General features: G+C 41.5%; 1 protein-coding gene across 5 annotated transcripts in view; it reads left to right on the top strand.

The window, feature by feature from the left end:
- Positions 1-8,115, top strand: part of LOC147121385 (aftiphilin-like) — a 77,244-nt gene extending 69,129 nt beyond the window's left edge. For 4 of the 5 annotated variants that reach the window (XM_085981598.1, XM_085981597.1, XM_085981596.1 and 1 more), the window contains 2 exons: positions 4,664-4,787; positions 6,957-8,115. In XM_085981598.1, the coding sequence (XP_085837724.1) occupies positions 4,664-4,787; positions 6,957-7,101 (269 nt within the window). In that variant the 3' untranslated portion in view covers positions 7,102-8,115. Of the gene's footprint in view, positions 1-4,663; positions 4,788-6,956 lie in introns of those variants that run through there. The other variant, XM_085981601.1, reaches the window with a different exon arrangement.
- Positions 8,116-14,416: the final 6,301 nt, after the last annotated feature.

Raw genomic sequence — 14,416 nt, forward strand, 5'->3', positions numbered from 1 at the left:
CTTAATTTCTTAATGTTGACAGCCAGCAGGTCAGTCAGCTATTTGCTAACACTAAAGAGTTGTAAAAGTTTACAAGAGGTCCAGTGGACTGTGTGGGAACTCTTCTAAAGTTTACTTTGCCAGTGGAAAAACTGAAGCTGTACATCACATCAGTTGAATTTGATGTGTCTTCAGATCTGCAAATTTACTCCCTAGTTATACTTAACTATTCTGATCCAAATGGAAAGCAGAGCACATTCTGCTGATCCATAAGGGATTAAATTAGAACCTAGTAACTATAGACTAGTAACCCACTGCCAGTGGACTGGTATTCAGCTAATTAGAAGCAACTGCAAGCTGTTGAAGGAAATATTTTAACTTTTTTTTTCAGCCTGAACTTGAGTGTATTAGGTTGCTGCAATGACCTTGGATTTCAGATGCTGAAACATGTTTATCCATCTTCTCCCAGTCTTTGCCGTAATCTAGAAATTCTGCAGTTTGGAGTTGATCTTGAAACTCCACTTGCCTTGCTGATTTTGGGGCTTGAACTTCCCTGGCCTTTTCATGGCCTGATTTCCTGCCCTGTACCCATCTGTCCATGGACACCTTTTTTGGGCTAATCTTGCAGCACAGCTTTCATTAAACCACAACTGAGAATTATTGCCTAATACCTACCTGCTTGAACAGCCATAGTACTTTACAGAGACATATCATTTGCTTGGCCTGAATTCTGGATCTTTTGACTAGTAGTTACAGCCAGACCTTGCACTTGCTCCTTTCAACAGAAGTTTATCTAGGTTGGGTGTTAGAGCACTGTCCACATGTTAGCATATAAGCAGCACATTGCAATGGCAGTAGGCTCATCTTTGGCCTTTTGAGAGTGGTAACTTTAATTGCCAGTTGATTTAAAAATGAAATGCCCACTGCCATAATGTGGCACTGGCCACTGTTTACAATCTTTTTATTGGACGTATCCCCCCCCCTAATTTAATAATGTGGGTTTGGTTGATAACCATTTTGAACATGGTGGTAATTTTAGGTCTTATGTTAACTAGCACATGAAGAAATAAACTGGATTATAATTAGGTAATATTTTTATATATATTGCAGGGGAACAATTAGAGGACAATAAGTCATAACACAGGAAAGAGGGAAACTTTTAAATTGCACAGATCCTAATATGGCCTCCTTTACATAACGCCAAATACTTGCAAGCGTATGGCACAAAGGAAACCGTGTGCCACCAATGTAAAAGTTTAAACCTCTGTATTGCACGCCTACTTAGCACTGAGGCATTACTCCCAGCACCCTGTCTTAGATCAGCTTACTCGCTGTATATTGGGGATAAAATCTGGGACCTTTTGGATCCATGTGACTTAGTATAATACCCAATGGTGCCTTCGTTCACTGAGGAATTGAAGGAGTCTGCTGAAACATACGTTAAATAATTTCTTCTTTAAAAAAACTACTTGTACAAAATCTATGCCGGTTTGGAGTCTTTTAAATGATAAAGACGTGTCCATGTCCCCTCAGTGCTTTCTTCCAATAACATTTTGAAGAATGAGATGTGATCTCATGGAAATATTTAAGAGTCTTAGGGGGATTGACAGGGTAGATGCTCAGAGATTGTTTACCCTGGCTGGAGAGTCTAGAAATAGGGGCCATAGTCTCAGGATAAGGGGTCGACCATTTAGGACTGAGATGAGGAATTTCTTCACCCAGAAGGTTGTGAATATTTGGAATTCTCTACCCCAGAGGGCTGTGGATGCACAGTCGTTGAGTATATTCAAGCCTGAGATCGATACATTTGTGGACTCTAGAAGAATTAAGGAATATGGGGATCGGACAGGAAAGTGGAGTTGAGGTCGAAGATCGGCCATGATCTTATTGAATGGCTAAGCAGGCTCGAGGGGCCATATGACCTATTCCTACTCCTAATTCTTGTTATTTTGAATTTTTAAAAGCATTTCTGCAACTTTACCAATGAATATCATCTTGCGTATGTTTCTAGTTTAGAGTTTAGTCTAAATGTTTTGTCAGTTTCACATTTGTATCTAGTAAAGCCCGTGTTAGCTACTTCGATGATTTAATGAGGCTGAAACCTTAACTTATGCACAGATTTATAGTGAAATTATTTGCACCCATCAAAGCTCCAGACTTTCCTGCAACTCCATGTTTGAATCCCTCCAATCAGGTTTCCGCCCCCGCCACAGTACCGAAATGGCACTCATCAAAGCCACAAATGACATCCTTTGTGACTGTGACAAGGGTAAACTATTCCTTCTCGTCCTCCTTTTCTTGTCTGCAGCCTTTGACATGGTTGACCACTCCATCCTTCTCCAACGCCTCTCCACTGTCGTCCAGCTGGGTGGGACTGCACTCGCCTGGTTCCATTCTTATCTATCTAATCGTAGCCAGAGAATTACCTGCAACGGCTTCTCTTCCTGCTCCCGCATCGTTACCTCTGGTGTACCCCCAAGGATCTATCCTTGGCCCCCTCCTATTTCTCATCTACATGCTGCCCCTTGGCGACATCATCTGAAAACAGTCAGTTTCCACATGTACGCTGATGATACCCACCACTTCTCGACCCGTCCACAATCTCTAAATTGTCAGACTGCTTGTCCAACATCCAGTTCTGGATGAGCAGAAATTTTCTCCAATTAAATATTGGGAAGACCGAAGCCATTGTTTTCGGTCCCCGCCACAAACTCCGTTCCCTAGCCACCGACTCCATTCCTCTCCCTAACATCTGTCTGAGTCTGAACCACACTGTTAGCAACCTTGGTGTCATATTTGGAAGTGAGCTTCTGACCACATATCCGTGGCATAACCAAGACTGCCTATTTCCACCTCCGTAACATCACCCATCTCTGCCCTTGCCTCAGCTCATCTGCTGAAACCCTCATCCATGCCTTTGTTACCTTGAGACTTGACTGTTCCAACGCACTCCTGGCTGGCCTCCCACATTCTACCCTACGTAAACTTGAGGTCATCCAAAACTCGGCTGCCCATGTCCTAACTCACACCAAGTCCCGTTCGCCCATCACCCTTGTGATCGCTGCCCTACATCGGCTCCTGGTTAAGCAACGCCTTGATTTTAAAATTCTCATCCTTGTTTTCAGATCCCTCCATGGCCTTGCCCCTCCCTATCTAATCTACTCCAGCCCCACAACCCCCCTGAGATATCTGCACTCCTCAAATTCTGCCCTCTTAAGCATCCCTGATTATAATTGCTCAACCATTGGTGGTGGCTGCCTTCTGTTGCCTAGGCCTTAAGCACTGGAATTCCCTGCCTAAAACTCTCTGCCTCTCTAACTCTCTTTCCTCCTTTTAAGATGCTCTTTAAAACCTATCTTTGACCAAGCTTTTGGTCACCTGTCCTAATTTCTCCTTATATGGGTCGGTGTCAAATTTTTTCATCTTATAATACTCCTGTGAAGTGCCTTGGGACATTTTACTACGTTAAAGGCGCTATATAAATAAAAGTTGTGTTCATGAATATAATAGCATTCTATGGTTTAGTACATTTGCCAAACTGTACTTGTAAATTCCCAGAATAATAGATTTTGCAGTATTTTGACATGATTTGAAATATTTTGAACCTCAGCAGTTTTGAGAGTTTAAAACAGTAAGTTCTGTTTGTTAACTTTCTATACATAGCACAAAACATATCCGTGCAATGGGCTCACTTGACCTGCTTGTCACATTTGCAAATACCATATTTCCTGTTGCCATTATTAGCATTCATTTATTGAATTCTGTGGCTCTGAACATTTAAGTATTGCTGTTTCCTCAGCACTCAGCTTAGATTTTGCTTGTTTTAAATTTTGTTTTTTGGTCATTCTGTATCCTTTCCTAGCCAAAAAGATAGGCTTAGATTTGACATGTTTCATGTGAGTAATTGTGGTCTGTAGCATTGCTGTTTCCAACTGTTGGACTTTTTTTCACATTAGTCTGACTGTACAATCCTGGCTTCTCCATAACTCTAATTTTCCTTGACAAACCTATACAATTTACCACCTTGCATCCTTTCTGATTCACGATCCTAAGCTTAGATGACCCATTTTCTGATGAGATTATATTTTGCTCACAATGACAGCAATAGTTTTAACTTTCTGTAGTTTTGTTTAGTCACAAGAATTCTAGAGGTAAAATTTGTCCAGTGTTTGCATTTTTCTATTTTAGACCCAGCATGTGAAAAATTCATCAAGCTCTCAGATTTTAAAACATTTGGTAAATTCCTGTTATGTCAGATATATATAGAATTTAAAGTTTTGGTGCAGCCATGTTATAATGACAACTATTTAAAATAAACCAGAGTGTTTATACCTTTTATTTATGGGGAAGAGAGAGGAAAAAGAACAACTTGATATTGAGAGATTCCTTCTAAGACAATCTCAGCTTTCATTGTCCAAAAATTGTGCCACTTCTCCAGAGAATCTGTTTTCTGTAATACACAGCAAAATGTCATCACTTAAAATGCTCAATAAAGACTTGGCTAGTGCTATAGGAAACTTCAGCTACGGATTGAAAGTTGCCCTCAATTCCCTGGTTTTATATAAATATTTCAGATGTTTACAGAAATCAGAGCCTTCGGCTTGCAGCTATATTTGTAGCGATATAGTTGAGCTCTGTGTGGCTGTTAGATGAGTGGGCTTATTTTGTTCCCTCGTATCTCTAGGTGTTGACCCAGAACTGTATGAGTTGACGACATCTAAACTGGAAGGCTCTAGTACAGTCAATCGAATGACTGATGCATTTGCTCGCCTCATGTCGACAGCAGAGAAGACAAGCACATCCACCAGGTAAGAAATCCAACCCTTTGAAATCCTATACAGCAGGTAGGTTGACCTTGAATGGTAGTTTGTACACATCTGTTGGATATCTAATTAAAAATTAAATATGCTTTCACATTAATGTATAACATACAAATCTATGTGATGTTACTTAATAGAATCTTGAGTGAATTGCGAATGTAAAGTGTGTCTTTTATTTTCTCATGTCTGACTATTTTGTATGTGAATAATTGAAATGAAGATTGATCTGAAAATGTAATTTTATTTCAATGTGGATTCCATGTTGCTGCCTTATAAGGCCATCTTGGCAGACATATATTGGGTGAAAGATAATCCCACTGAAATCCAGTTCTGAGAAATGAATTTCCAGTATTTGTAGTTGCACTGAAGAGAGTGTCCATTTTATTGCCCTTTTTTTTTCTATCTACAGCCCTGTTTCCAACTTTTCCTTTCTAAGATTCTGGAACAGCATTGTCAGCACCCAACTCCATGCCCACCTCACTTGCCACTTCCGGTTTGAATCCCTTCAATCAGGCTTCTGTTTCTTCAATTCCACCCCCCCCTCAACACTACAATCAAAAATCACCAATAATGTTCTGTGCGACTGTGACCATAATGCATAATCCTTTCTCCTTGCCCTTGAGTTCTCTCTGACCTTTAACACAATTGACCACACCATCCTCTTCCATCACCTCCCCTCCACATTCCCTTCCATGGCACTGCCCTCGCGGTTCCATGAAAACACAAGGTCAGGTTCCACATGTACGTTAACGACATCCAGCGCTGCCTCACCAGCACCTCTTAACCCCTCCGCTGTCTTGACTTGTCATGCTGCTTGTCAGACGTCCAGTCCTGGATGAGCAGAAATTTCCTCCAAACAAATATTGGAAAGACTGAAGCCATTGTCTTCTATCCCTGCCAAACTCCGTTAGCCACCAAATCCACCCCTCACCCTGGCCACTGTTTATTTGAGGCTGAACCAGACTGTTCACAACCGTGGCCTCTTGTTTGACTGAGCTGAGCTTCCGAACCTACATCCTCTCCATCACCAAGTCCGTTTACTTCCACCTTCATAAAATAGCCTGAATCCGGCCCTGCCTCAGCTCGTCTGCTGCTGAAACCTTCATCAATGCCCTTGTTACCTCCAGACTCAACTATTCCAATGCTTTCCTGGCCAGCCTCCCACCTTGCACCCTCTGTAAACTTGAGCTCATCCAAAACAATGCTCCACAGACAGAAACCACAGAAACCCCACAGTGCAGATAGAGGCCATTTCAGCCCATCGAGCCTGCACCGACACATATCCCACCCGATCCCCGTAACCCCATGTATTTAATCCCCCTAACACTAAGGGTCAATTTATCATAGCCAATCAACCTAACCCGCACATCTTTGGACTGTGGGAGGAAACCGGAGCACCCGGAGGAAACCCACGCAAACACGGGGAGAATGTGCAAACTCCACACACAGTCAACCGAGGCCGGATTCGAACCCGGGTCCCTGGCGCTGTGAGGCAACAGTGCTAACCACTATGCTTGTATCCCTGTGCTCAATGACCTACATTGGCTCCCGGTCCGGCAATGCCTCAATTTTCAAATTCTCATCCTTGTTTTCAAATCCTTCCATGGCCTCATCCCTCCCTATCTTTGTAATCTCTTCCACCCCTACAACCCTCCGAGATCTCTGCGCTCCTCCAATTCTGGCCTCTTGCGCATCCCCGATTTTAATCGCTCCACCATTGGTGACTGCCTTAAGCAGCCTAGGCCCTAAGCTCAGGAATTCCCTCACTAAACCTCTCTACACCTCTCCTCCTTTAAGACACTCCTTAAAACCTACCTCTTCTGCCCTAATATCTCATTGTGTGACTCGCTGTCAAATTTTGTTTGATAATCGTTCCTATGAAGTGCCTTGAAATGTTTTACTGCGTCAAAGACACTGTTAATGCGAGTTGTTTGGTGATGCCTTTATCCTCAAGGCCGTTAGAGGGAGTTAACATGCTATTTTGTGTTATTTTCGAACCATGGTAACTTCAGTAAAAGATTAGGAATATTTGATTCTTGTACGATTTATTAAATAAGCAATCAGATTAAATATGTAATGTTGCACATATTTTATGGTAATCCTTGAATTAGCACTACAGATTTAAAGTAGAAAATAGTAATTTTTTTTTCTTCATAGGAAACCAAAAAAGGAGGAAGTTCTTAGTAAGGAAGCTGCCAAGGTAATAGCAAGCCTTCCAGACCTGTCGTTCATGCATGCCAAGGTGCTGATGTTTCCAGCCACATTAACACCTTTGGTAAGCTCTCATGAAAAGGCAGACTGAGCAGTGGATCATAAGTTTTATTTTTAAACGTTCATAAAATAAAACTATTTTAGCTTTCTCAAAATAAAATAAAACTAATCAGCCATTCAGATGATTTGTTGGTCAACAGTTCTGGAGAGTTCTAGTACAGCTAATACGATAGTGTTGTATATTTATTTATACTAAAGTCCTTTTAAAGTATGTTTATATTAGAAAAATCTGTAAATATCAGGTGGAAGTTTTTTTTGCAGATTATATTTCTTTCTCTCTTGCTGTGCTGGGTTGTATAAATTTCTGTTTCGTCAGCTAATCTGGCAGTGACCTTCATAAAACATTGGAAATCTGGGGTAACCATATTCAGATTCTCACTAACAGCGAAATCTTGGTGAATCATTTCATGTTATGTTTTGTTACTTGTTCATTTTGTTCTGATACAAATAAGAACATTCTTTTGGGGTATTTCAAAGCCCATTTGCTGAAATGTAGGCATTTCTGGTGCTGCTGTTTGCCAGGCTTCAGCAAGCAGGTGGTCTATCTAGTACAGAATCAGCTCAAAATAGAACAGAAGCAGATTCCATTGAAGCCATCACTCAGATGAAAACTTCTTGTTTATTTAGGAAACCACTATCTAATAACAGTACAGGCATCAGCTGAGTAGGTTTGTGAATAAGATGCTGTATCTCGCAAGCCTGAGCTAATTTGGGGAATGAGGGACCAATATCTAGATGTCTTACACAGATCCTTAAAGTGTGAACCTGATCTTTCACTGATTTCTGCTTTATTTTGCCACTAATACTTATGTTTATTGAGGATTTTGCACAGTGTAAAGATAAGGTGGACATAATCATAGTTTGCAGTGATTTGGGCTGTATGTATAGTAATAACTATGGATTGTAAATGTTGGTGAAATTCCTATGGAAAAACTCTGATAAAAGAAGAACCTGAATAGGTTGATGTGCATGCCCAGGTTCTTTTATAACTGTAGTATGTAAATTTACTTTTAGAATACACAAATAAAGAGAGATGATTTGAAAAGATTTTGTTCTGTGCTTTTTGTTGTGCCAATAGTGCCACTTTGGATGGCATTACAGTTTTATTGTGAACTATATCCAGAATGAACAATTCGGGTGAAAAAACAGAGTACCTTTTATCTAATTCTCCATTGTTCCAAATGACTAAGAAGCTCAAGACTTGTATTTAAAATCCCACAAGTCTCTTGAGGCATAGTTGTCTAAGAAAGGATTGTGAAATAAGGCATTGATCTGTTTCTGAAAATCATTTATTATTTAAATGTAAATGCTGAACGATTGAATTTTGGCTTTTTAAACAGCACAACTAATTATTGCATTGCATGCTAACTTTTATTTTAATTTGAGCACTTCATTATCCAGACTAGTTCCATGTGTCTATTGATTCGATGATCGAGCCCATCTGCTGCTGAATCATTCTTTTGTTACCTCTAGATTTGCCTATTCCAACACTCTGCTGGCCGGCCTCCCACCCTCCACCCTCTAAACTTCAACTCATCCAAATCTCTGCTGCCTGTATTCTATCGCGCACCAATTCGCATTCACCCATCACCCAACAATCTGTCAGCTTGTACAATTATACACAAATTAGCCATCCTTCTCAAAATCCAGTTACTGTGTGGTTAAAAGTTTAAAGTTGCTCAAGTTCCTTATCCTTGACCACAATATCAGAAGTCATAAAAATATTATAATATACAGAAATACCAGAATGTTACATGTTCTGTTATATCTGTATAACCTCCATTTGATTTAACTGACATTTAGTGGCTCTTCTCAATAACTTGGATGTTTCCCTGGTGTCTTGGTGACCATAACTGTAGACGATACTCGAGGTGTAGCCTGATCACACTAAAGTTTAAGCATGAAAACATGACATCCTCCAAATGCATAAAATGGAAGTTGGACGGATGATTGTTGGTGCAAAGTAGAAGGACTTTGCTCTCCATCTAACTGCTAAACCTGACTAGAGAGTGATATGTGTTCCATTCCCAGTACTGACATCCCTTACAGTAGCAAAGCATGTAGCTACCAACATTAAGTTTCCAAGTGCTAGACTAGCTGTTTATTGTGTGGACAGATTAGAACAGGTCATCCAAACTAATGTCAGTGGATCCCATGCAGCCCACAAGCCCTGACAACTCTGTTCTATATGTGCTTATTTCTTACTCTGTAGTTTGCCCTGTTTGAATTTCATGGCCCTGGAGGTTTGCAAAGGATTGTTCTTAATGCTGTTACCTCATCGGAATAAATCCTGAATCGTGTCCTCAAGATCTGTCGGTAGCTTGTAATATATGCAAATTAAGTGAAACTTTACGTGGCCCGTGAGGCCTCCAAGTAGCTCTCAAAGATAAAAATGGTAGACACTTGTAGATTAGATGTAAGTGTAAGACATCGCTAGTGTCTTTTAGAAGCTAGAGGCAGTCGATCCATCCTCGGGTTCAATATGTTGATTCAAATGTCCATGGATGAGCTGCAGTTTCCTCCAGTGGAGGGACTGATGCCATCCTCTTTGGTCCATTCCACAAACTCCATCCCCCCTCCCCAGCCACTGTTTCGGGCTCAACGAAACTGCAACCTCGGCTTCCTATTCGACCCAGAGCCTCCGACTCATCACAAAGACCGACTACTCCTACCTCCGTAACATTATCTGCACCCATCCCTACCTCAGCCCACCTGGCACTGAAACCCTCAATCATGTTTCCATCAGCTCAAGACTTAACTATTCAATGCTCTCCAGGCTTCCCATCTACTCTCCGTAAACTGCAGCTTATTCAAAACTATGGCTGCCCGTATCCTAACCCACACCAAGTTCACTCTCCCACCTCTTACAAAGAAAGACAGACTTGCATTTATATAGTGCGTTTCACAACCTCGGCACGTCCCAAAGCACTTTACAGTTAATTAAGTGCTTTTTAAGTGTAGTCACTGTTGTAATGTAGGAAACGCGGCAGCCAATTTGCTCCAACAAACAGCAATGTGAAAATGTTTTAGCGATGTTGATTGGGAGAATTTCCCTGCTCTTTAAAATAGTGGCCATGGGATCTTTTACCTCCACCTGAGATGGTAGACAGGGTCTCGGTTTAACGTCTCCTCTCCCAACAGTGCAGCCCTCCCTCAGTACCGCACTGGGAGTGTTGGCCTAGAGTTTGTGTCAAGTCTCTGGAGTCAGACTTGGGACACAGCCTTCTGACTCAGACTCTCGTGCTTCCCACTGAGCCACGGCTGACACCTATCTTTGACCAAGCTTTTGGTTACCTCTCCTGATAACTCCGACTTTGATTTGTCGTCATCTTTTTACCTTGTGCCTCTGAAACATCTTGGGATATTTTTCTACATTAAAGATGCTATATAAATTGCAGGTTGTTTTGTTTTTTCAAATAGTGATCCTTCTGTGGCCTCATTTTTTTCCAAGATGTAGAATGTGGAAGTCGGATAGCATCAATAAAGGGAAATATCATTACCCAGTGCATTTTGAATATTAATCGCTGCTCCTACACAGTAAAAACAATACGCAATAAAAGGTAAGATTTTGGAAGGAATACTCTAGTCTATTTAAATACTTTACACCTTCGAGGCAGTAGCTCAGTCTAGGAACATAGGAGTGTGCAGGAGTGGAAAAATCCAGTTCCAGTAGGTTCTGATTCCATTCAGATATTGCCTCCGTTTTGCTGGTATAGTTTGACATAACCAGAAACACATGATGGAGTTATTAACTACCGACCGACCACCTTTTGTTCTAATAAGCCTGACTTCTCCAGTGAATGTTCTACTCGTAACGGGCGGTTAGATATATCCTTACAGAAATGTTCCTTCTGTCCATCTATAGTAAGACAAACAACCGGACAGGTTCTGGGGCTGCTGTACCTGATCACCTGTTGATTTTACTCTACGATGAAATGGAAAAAAAAAAGATTGTCTCTGCCCCACATCCCAGAGTATCAAGAAAAGGCAGTTTGTCTCTTTATCTGCATAAATTCAAATGCTTGGGGTTGGTCAAATAGGTAATAGAGACAGATAAACATGACAAAACACAGGCATTACGAATAAAAATCTAGAAAGATACATGGTACCAATTTATATACAAATCATAATCTAATCTAAATAACTGGGGAAAAAATACTATTTTAGGGAGCATCTAATGGCATAAATATGACCTTTTTTTAATGTTCTTGAGTTGGGCACAGGATGGTATTGTCCCGCAGGCTGAGACGTGGGCGTGGAGTCACAAGTGGGCCAGACTGGGATCGGCGGGATCGCTTACCTGAGGGACATTAATGAACTTGTTGCATTTTTTTTACACAACAAAAGAGCAGATTTCATGTTTGTTTCCTGGTGCCAGCCCACAAATTCCTAGATTTATTGAATTCAATTTTGCAGTTTGCAATGTTGGGATTTAAGTTCACAACCTTGGGGTTCTGAGTCTAGTATCAAAACCATTAAGCTACTGTGTGTACCCTTTGACAACAGTAACTTCAGTTTTCATCTCTTGATTCCAAATATTCTGTTCATCATCCAATTCCATGCGTACCATCCATGCCATGCAGTGTCTAGAAACCTGATTCTGCAATGCTGCCCGCATTCACCTCAGTGAACACACTGTCTATCCGCCTAGAAAGCAGATATGATACCAAATGCCTGAGACCAAGTCACCAAGGTATCCCATTACTCTATTAAATCATTCATTGTGTCTATAGTGAAAGATAAATGTCCTGTCTCTAAAGAGCACTGTTGTCATCTTTTAAAATCCATTTTGCAATCTTTGCAAATAAATTTGCTAAACAAACTTCATGAGAAACCTTTTGAATTAAAAAAAAAAAAAATTAACTTGCATAAAATAAAGCATCTTTCACATACTGAAGATGTCCCAAAATGCTTTACAGCCAATTAATTACTTTTGAAGTGTAGTCACTATTGGTATCTAAAATGAAAACAAAGGCTTGTATTTCTATAGCGCCTTTTGTGATCTCAGGACGTCCCAAAGCGCTTTACAGCCACTGAAGTACTATAGAAGTGTAGTCACTGTTATAATGCAGGAAACATGGCAGCCAATTTGTGCACAGCAAGCTCCCATAAACAGCAATGAGATTAATGACTGGTTAATCTGTTTTTGGTGGAGCAATAAATGTTGGCCAGGACACCAGGAGGATTCCTGCATTCTTTGAATAGTGTCGTGGGATCTTTGCATCCATCTGGTTAGGCTGACAGGACCTCAATTTAATATCTCATCTGCAAGACAGCACCTCTGATAATGCAGCCCTGCCTTGAAGCTACACTGAAGTGTTGGTCTAGATAAGATTGTGCAGTGCTACAGTGGGGTCGTGAATCCGCAACCTTCTGATTCAGAGGCAAGAGTGCTACCACTGAGCCAATAATCTTAGTATTTTCACCTGGTGCAATAGAACGAAAGACTTGTATTTCTGCAGTGCCTTTCATGACCTCGGGACATCCCAAAGTGCTTTACAGCAAATGAAGTACTTTTGAAGTGTAGTCACTGTTGTAATGCAAGAAACATGGCAGCCAATTTGCACACAGCAAGCTCCCACAAACAGCAATGAGATAAATTGACCAATTAAACTGTTTAAGTGATGTTGGTTGAGGAATAAATATTGGCCAGGATGCTGAAAACTCCCTTGCCTTTCTTCATATAGTGCCATAGAATCTATTACATCCAGTTGAGAGGTTTAACATCTCCCCTGAAAGACGGCACCTTCGACAGTGCAGTCCTCCCTCAGTGCTGCATTAGATCCTCAGCCTGGATTATGTGCTCAAATCTCTGACTCAAAGTGTCAGCTGTGGCTTTGTTGGTAGCAACATAGTTTCTGAGTCAGAAGGTTGTGAGTTCAAGTCCTATTCGGGGACTTGAGCCCCAAAATTTAGGCTGCCGTTCCAGTACACTACTGATAGAGTGCTGCACTGTCGGAGGTGCTGTCTTTCGGATGAGATGTTAAACTGAGTCCCTGTCCGCGCTCTCAGGTGGACGTAAAGAGATCCTATGGCACTATTTCGAGGAAGAGCAGGCGAGCTATCCCTGGTGTCTTGGCCAATATTTATCCCTCAATCAACATCTAAAACAGTATATCTAGAACAGTTTATCTGGTCATTATCACATTGCTGTTTGTGGGAGCTTTATGTGTGCAAATTGGCTGCTGCGTTTCCTACATTACAGCAGTGACTACACTTCAAAAAGTACTTCATTGGCTGTAAAGCGCTTTGGATTGTGAAAGGGGCAATATAAATGCAAGTCTGAAAAGTGAGGTGATGCATTTTGGGAGGACTAACAAGGCAAGGGAATACACAATGAAGAGTAGGACCCTAGGAAGGACAGAGGATCAGAGGGACCTTGGTGTCCATGTACATGGATCACTGAAGGTAGCAGGACAGGTAGATAAGGTGGTTAAAAAGGCATATGGGATACTTGCCTTCATTAGCCGAGGCATAGACTACAAGAGCAGGGAGGTTATGATGGAGCTGTACAAAATGCTAGTTAGGCCACAACTGTAATACTGTGTGCAGTGCTGGTTGCCACACTATAGGAAGGATGTGATTGCATTGGAGAGGGTGCAGAGGAGATTCACCAAGATGTTACCTGGGCTGGAGTGCTTCAGCTATGAAGAGAGACTGGGCAGGCTGGGGTTGTTTTCCTTAGAGCAGAGAAGGCTGAGGGGGGACCTGATTGAGGTGTACAAAATTATGAGGGGCGTAGATAGAAAGGAACTTTTCCCCTTAGTAGAGGGGTCAATAACCAGGGGGCATAGTTTCAAGGTAAGGGGCAGGAGGTTTAGAGGGGATTTGAGGAAAAACTTTCACCCAGAGGGTGGTTGGAATCTGGAACTCACTGTGTGAAAGGGTGGTAGAGGCAGGAACCCTCAACATTCAAGAAACATTTAGATGAGCACTTGAAACGCCATAGCATACAAGGCTACGGACCAAGTGCTGGAAAATGGGATTAGAATAGATAGGGCTTGATAGCCGGCACGGACATGATGGGCCGAAGGGCCTCTTTCTGTGCTGTATAACTCTATGACTCTTTCTCTGGAGTCAATGGTTTGGTACCAATTCCATGCAGTGGTTTGTGACTAGAAATATAATAGTGTATTAGTAATATGGTATAGTGACACATTTTTCACTAATCGGATAACCTTGATTGCTGGGACTGTGAATCATTGTTCATCCTATGAAGCAACACTGCCCTCTGCTGTGCAGCTTCAGTCCTGCAGGTTTGTCCACAAAAGCTCTTATAAAATATAGGGGCCTAGAAATTAGGTATAGCCCCGCCAGGTCTTTAGCGCCCGAAATTTAGCGCTCGG

Source organism: Somniosus microcephalus, chromosome 3 (genome assembly GCF_052327205.1).
Source record: "Somniosus microcephalus isolate GS21.2 chromosome 3, FLI_Smic_1.0, whole genome shotgun sequence".
Taxonomy (NCBI): domain Eukaryota; kingdom Metazoa; phylum Chordata; class Chondrichthyes; order Squaliformes; family Somniosidae; genus Somniosus; species Somniosus microcephalus.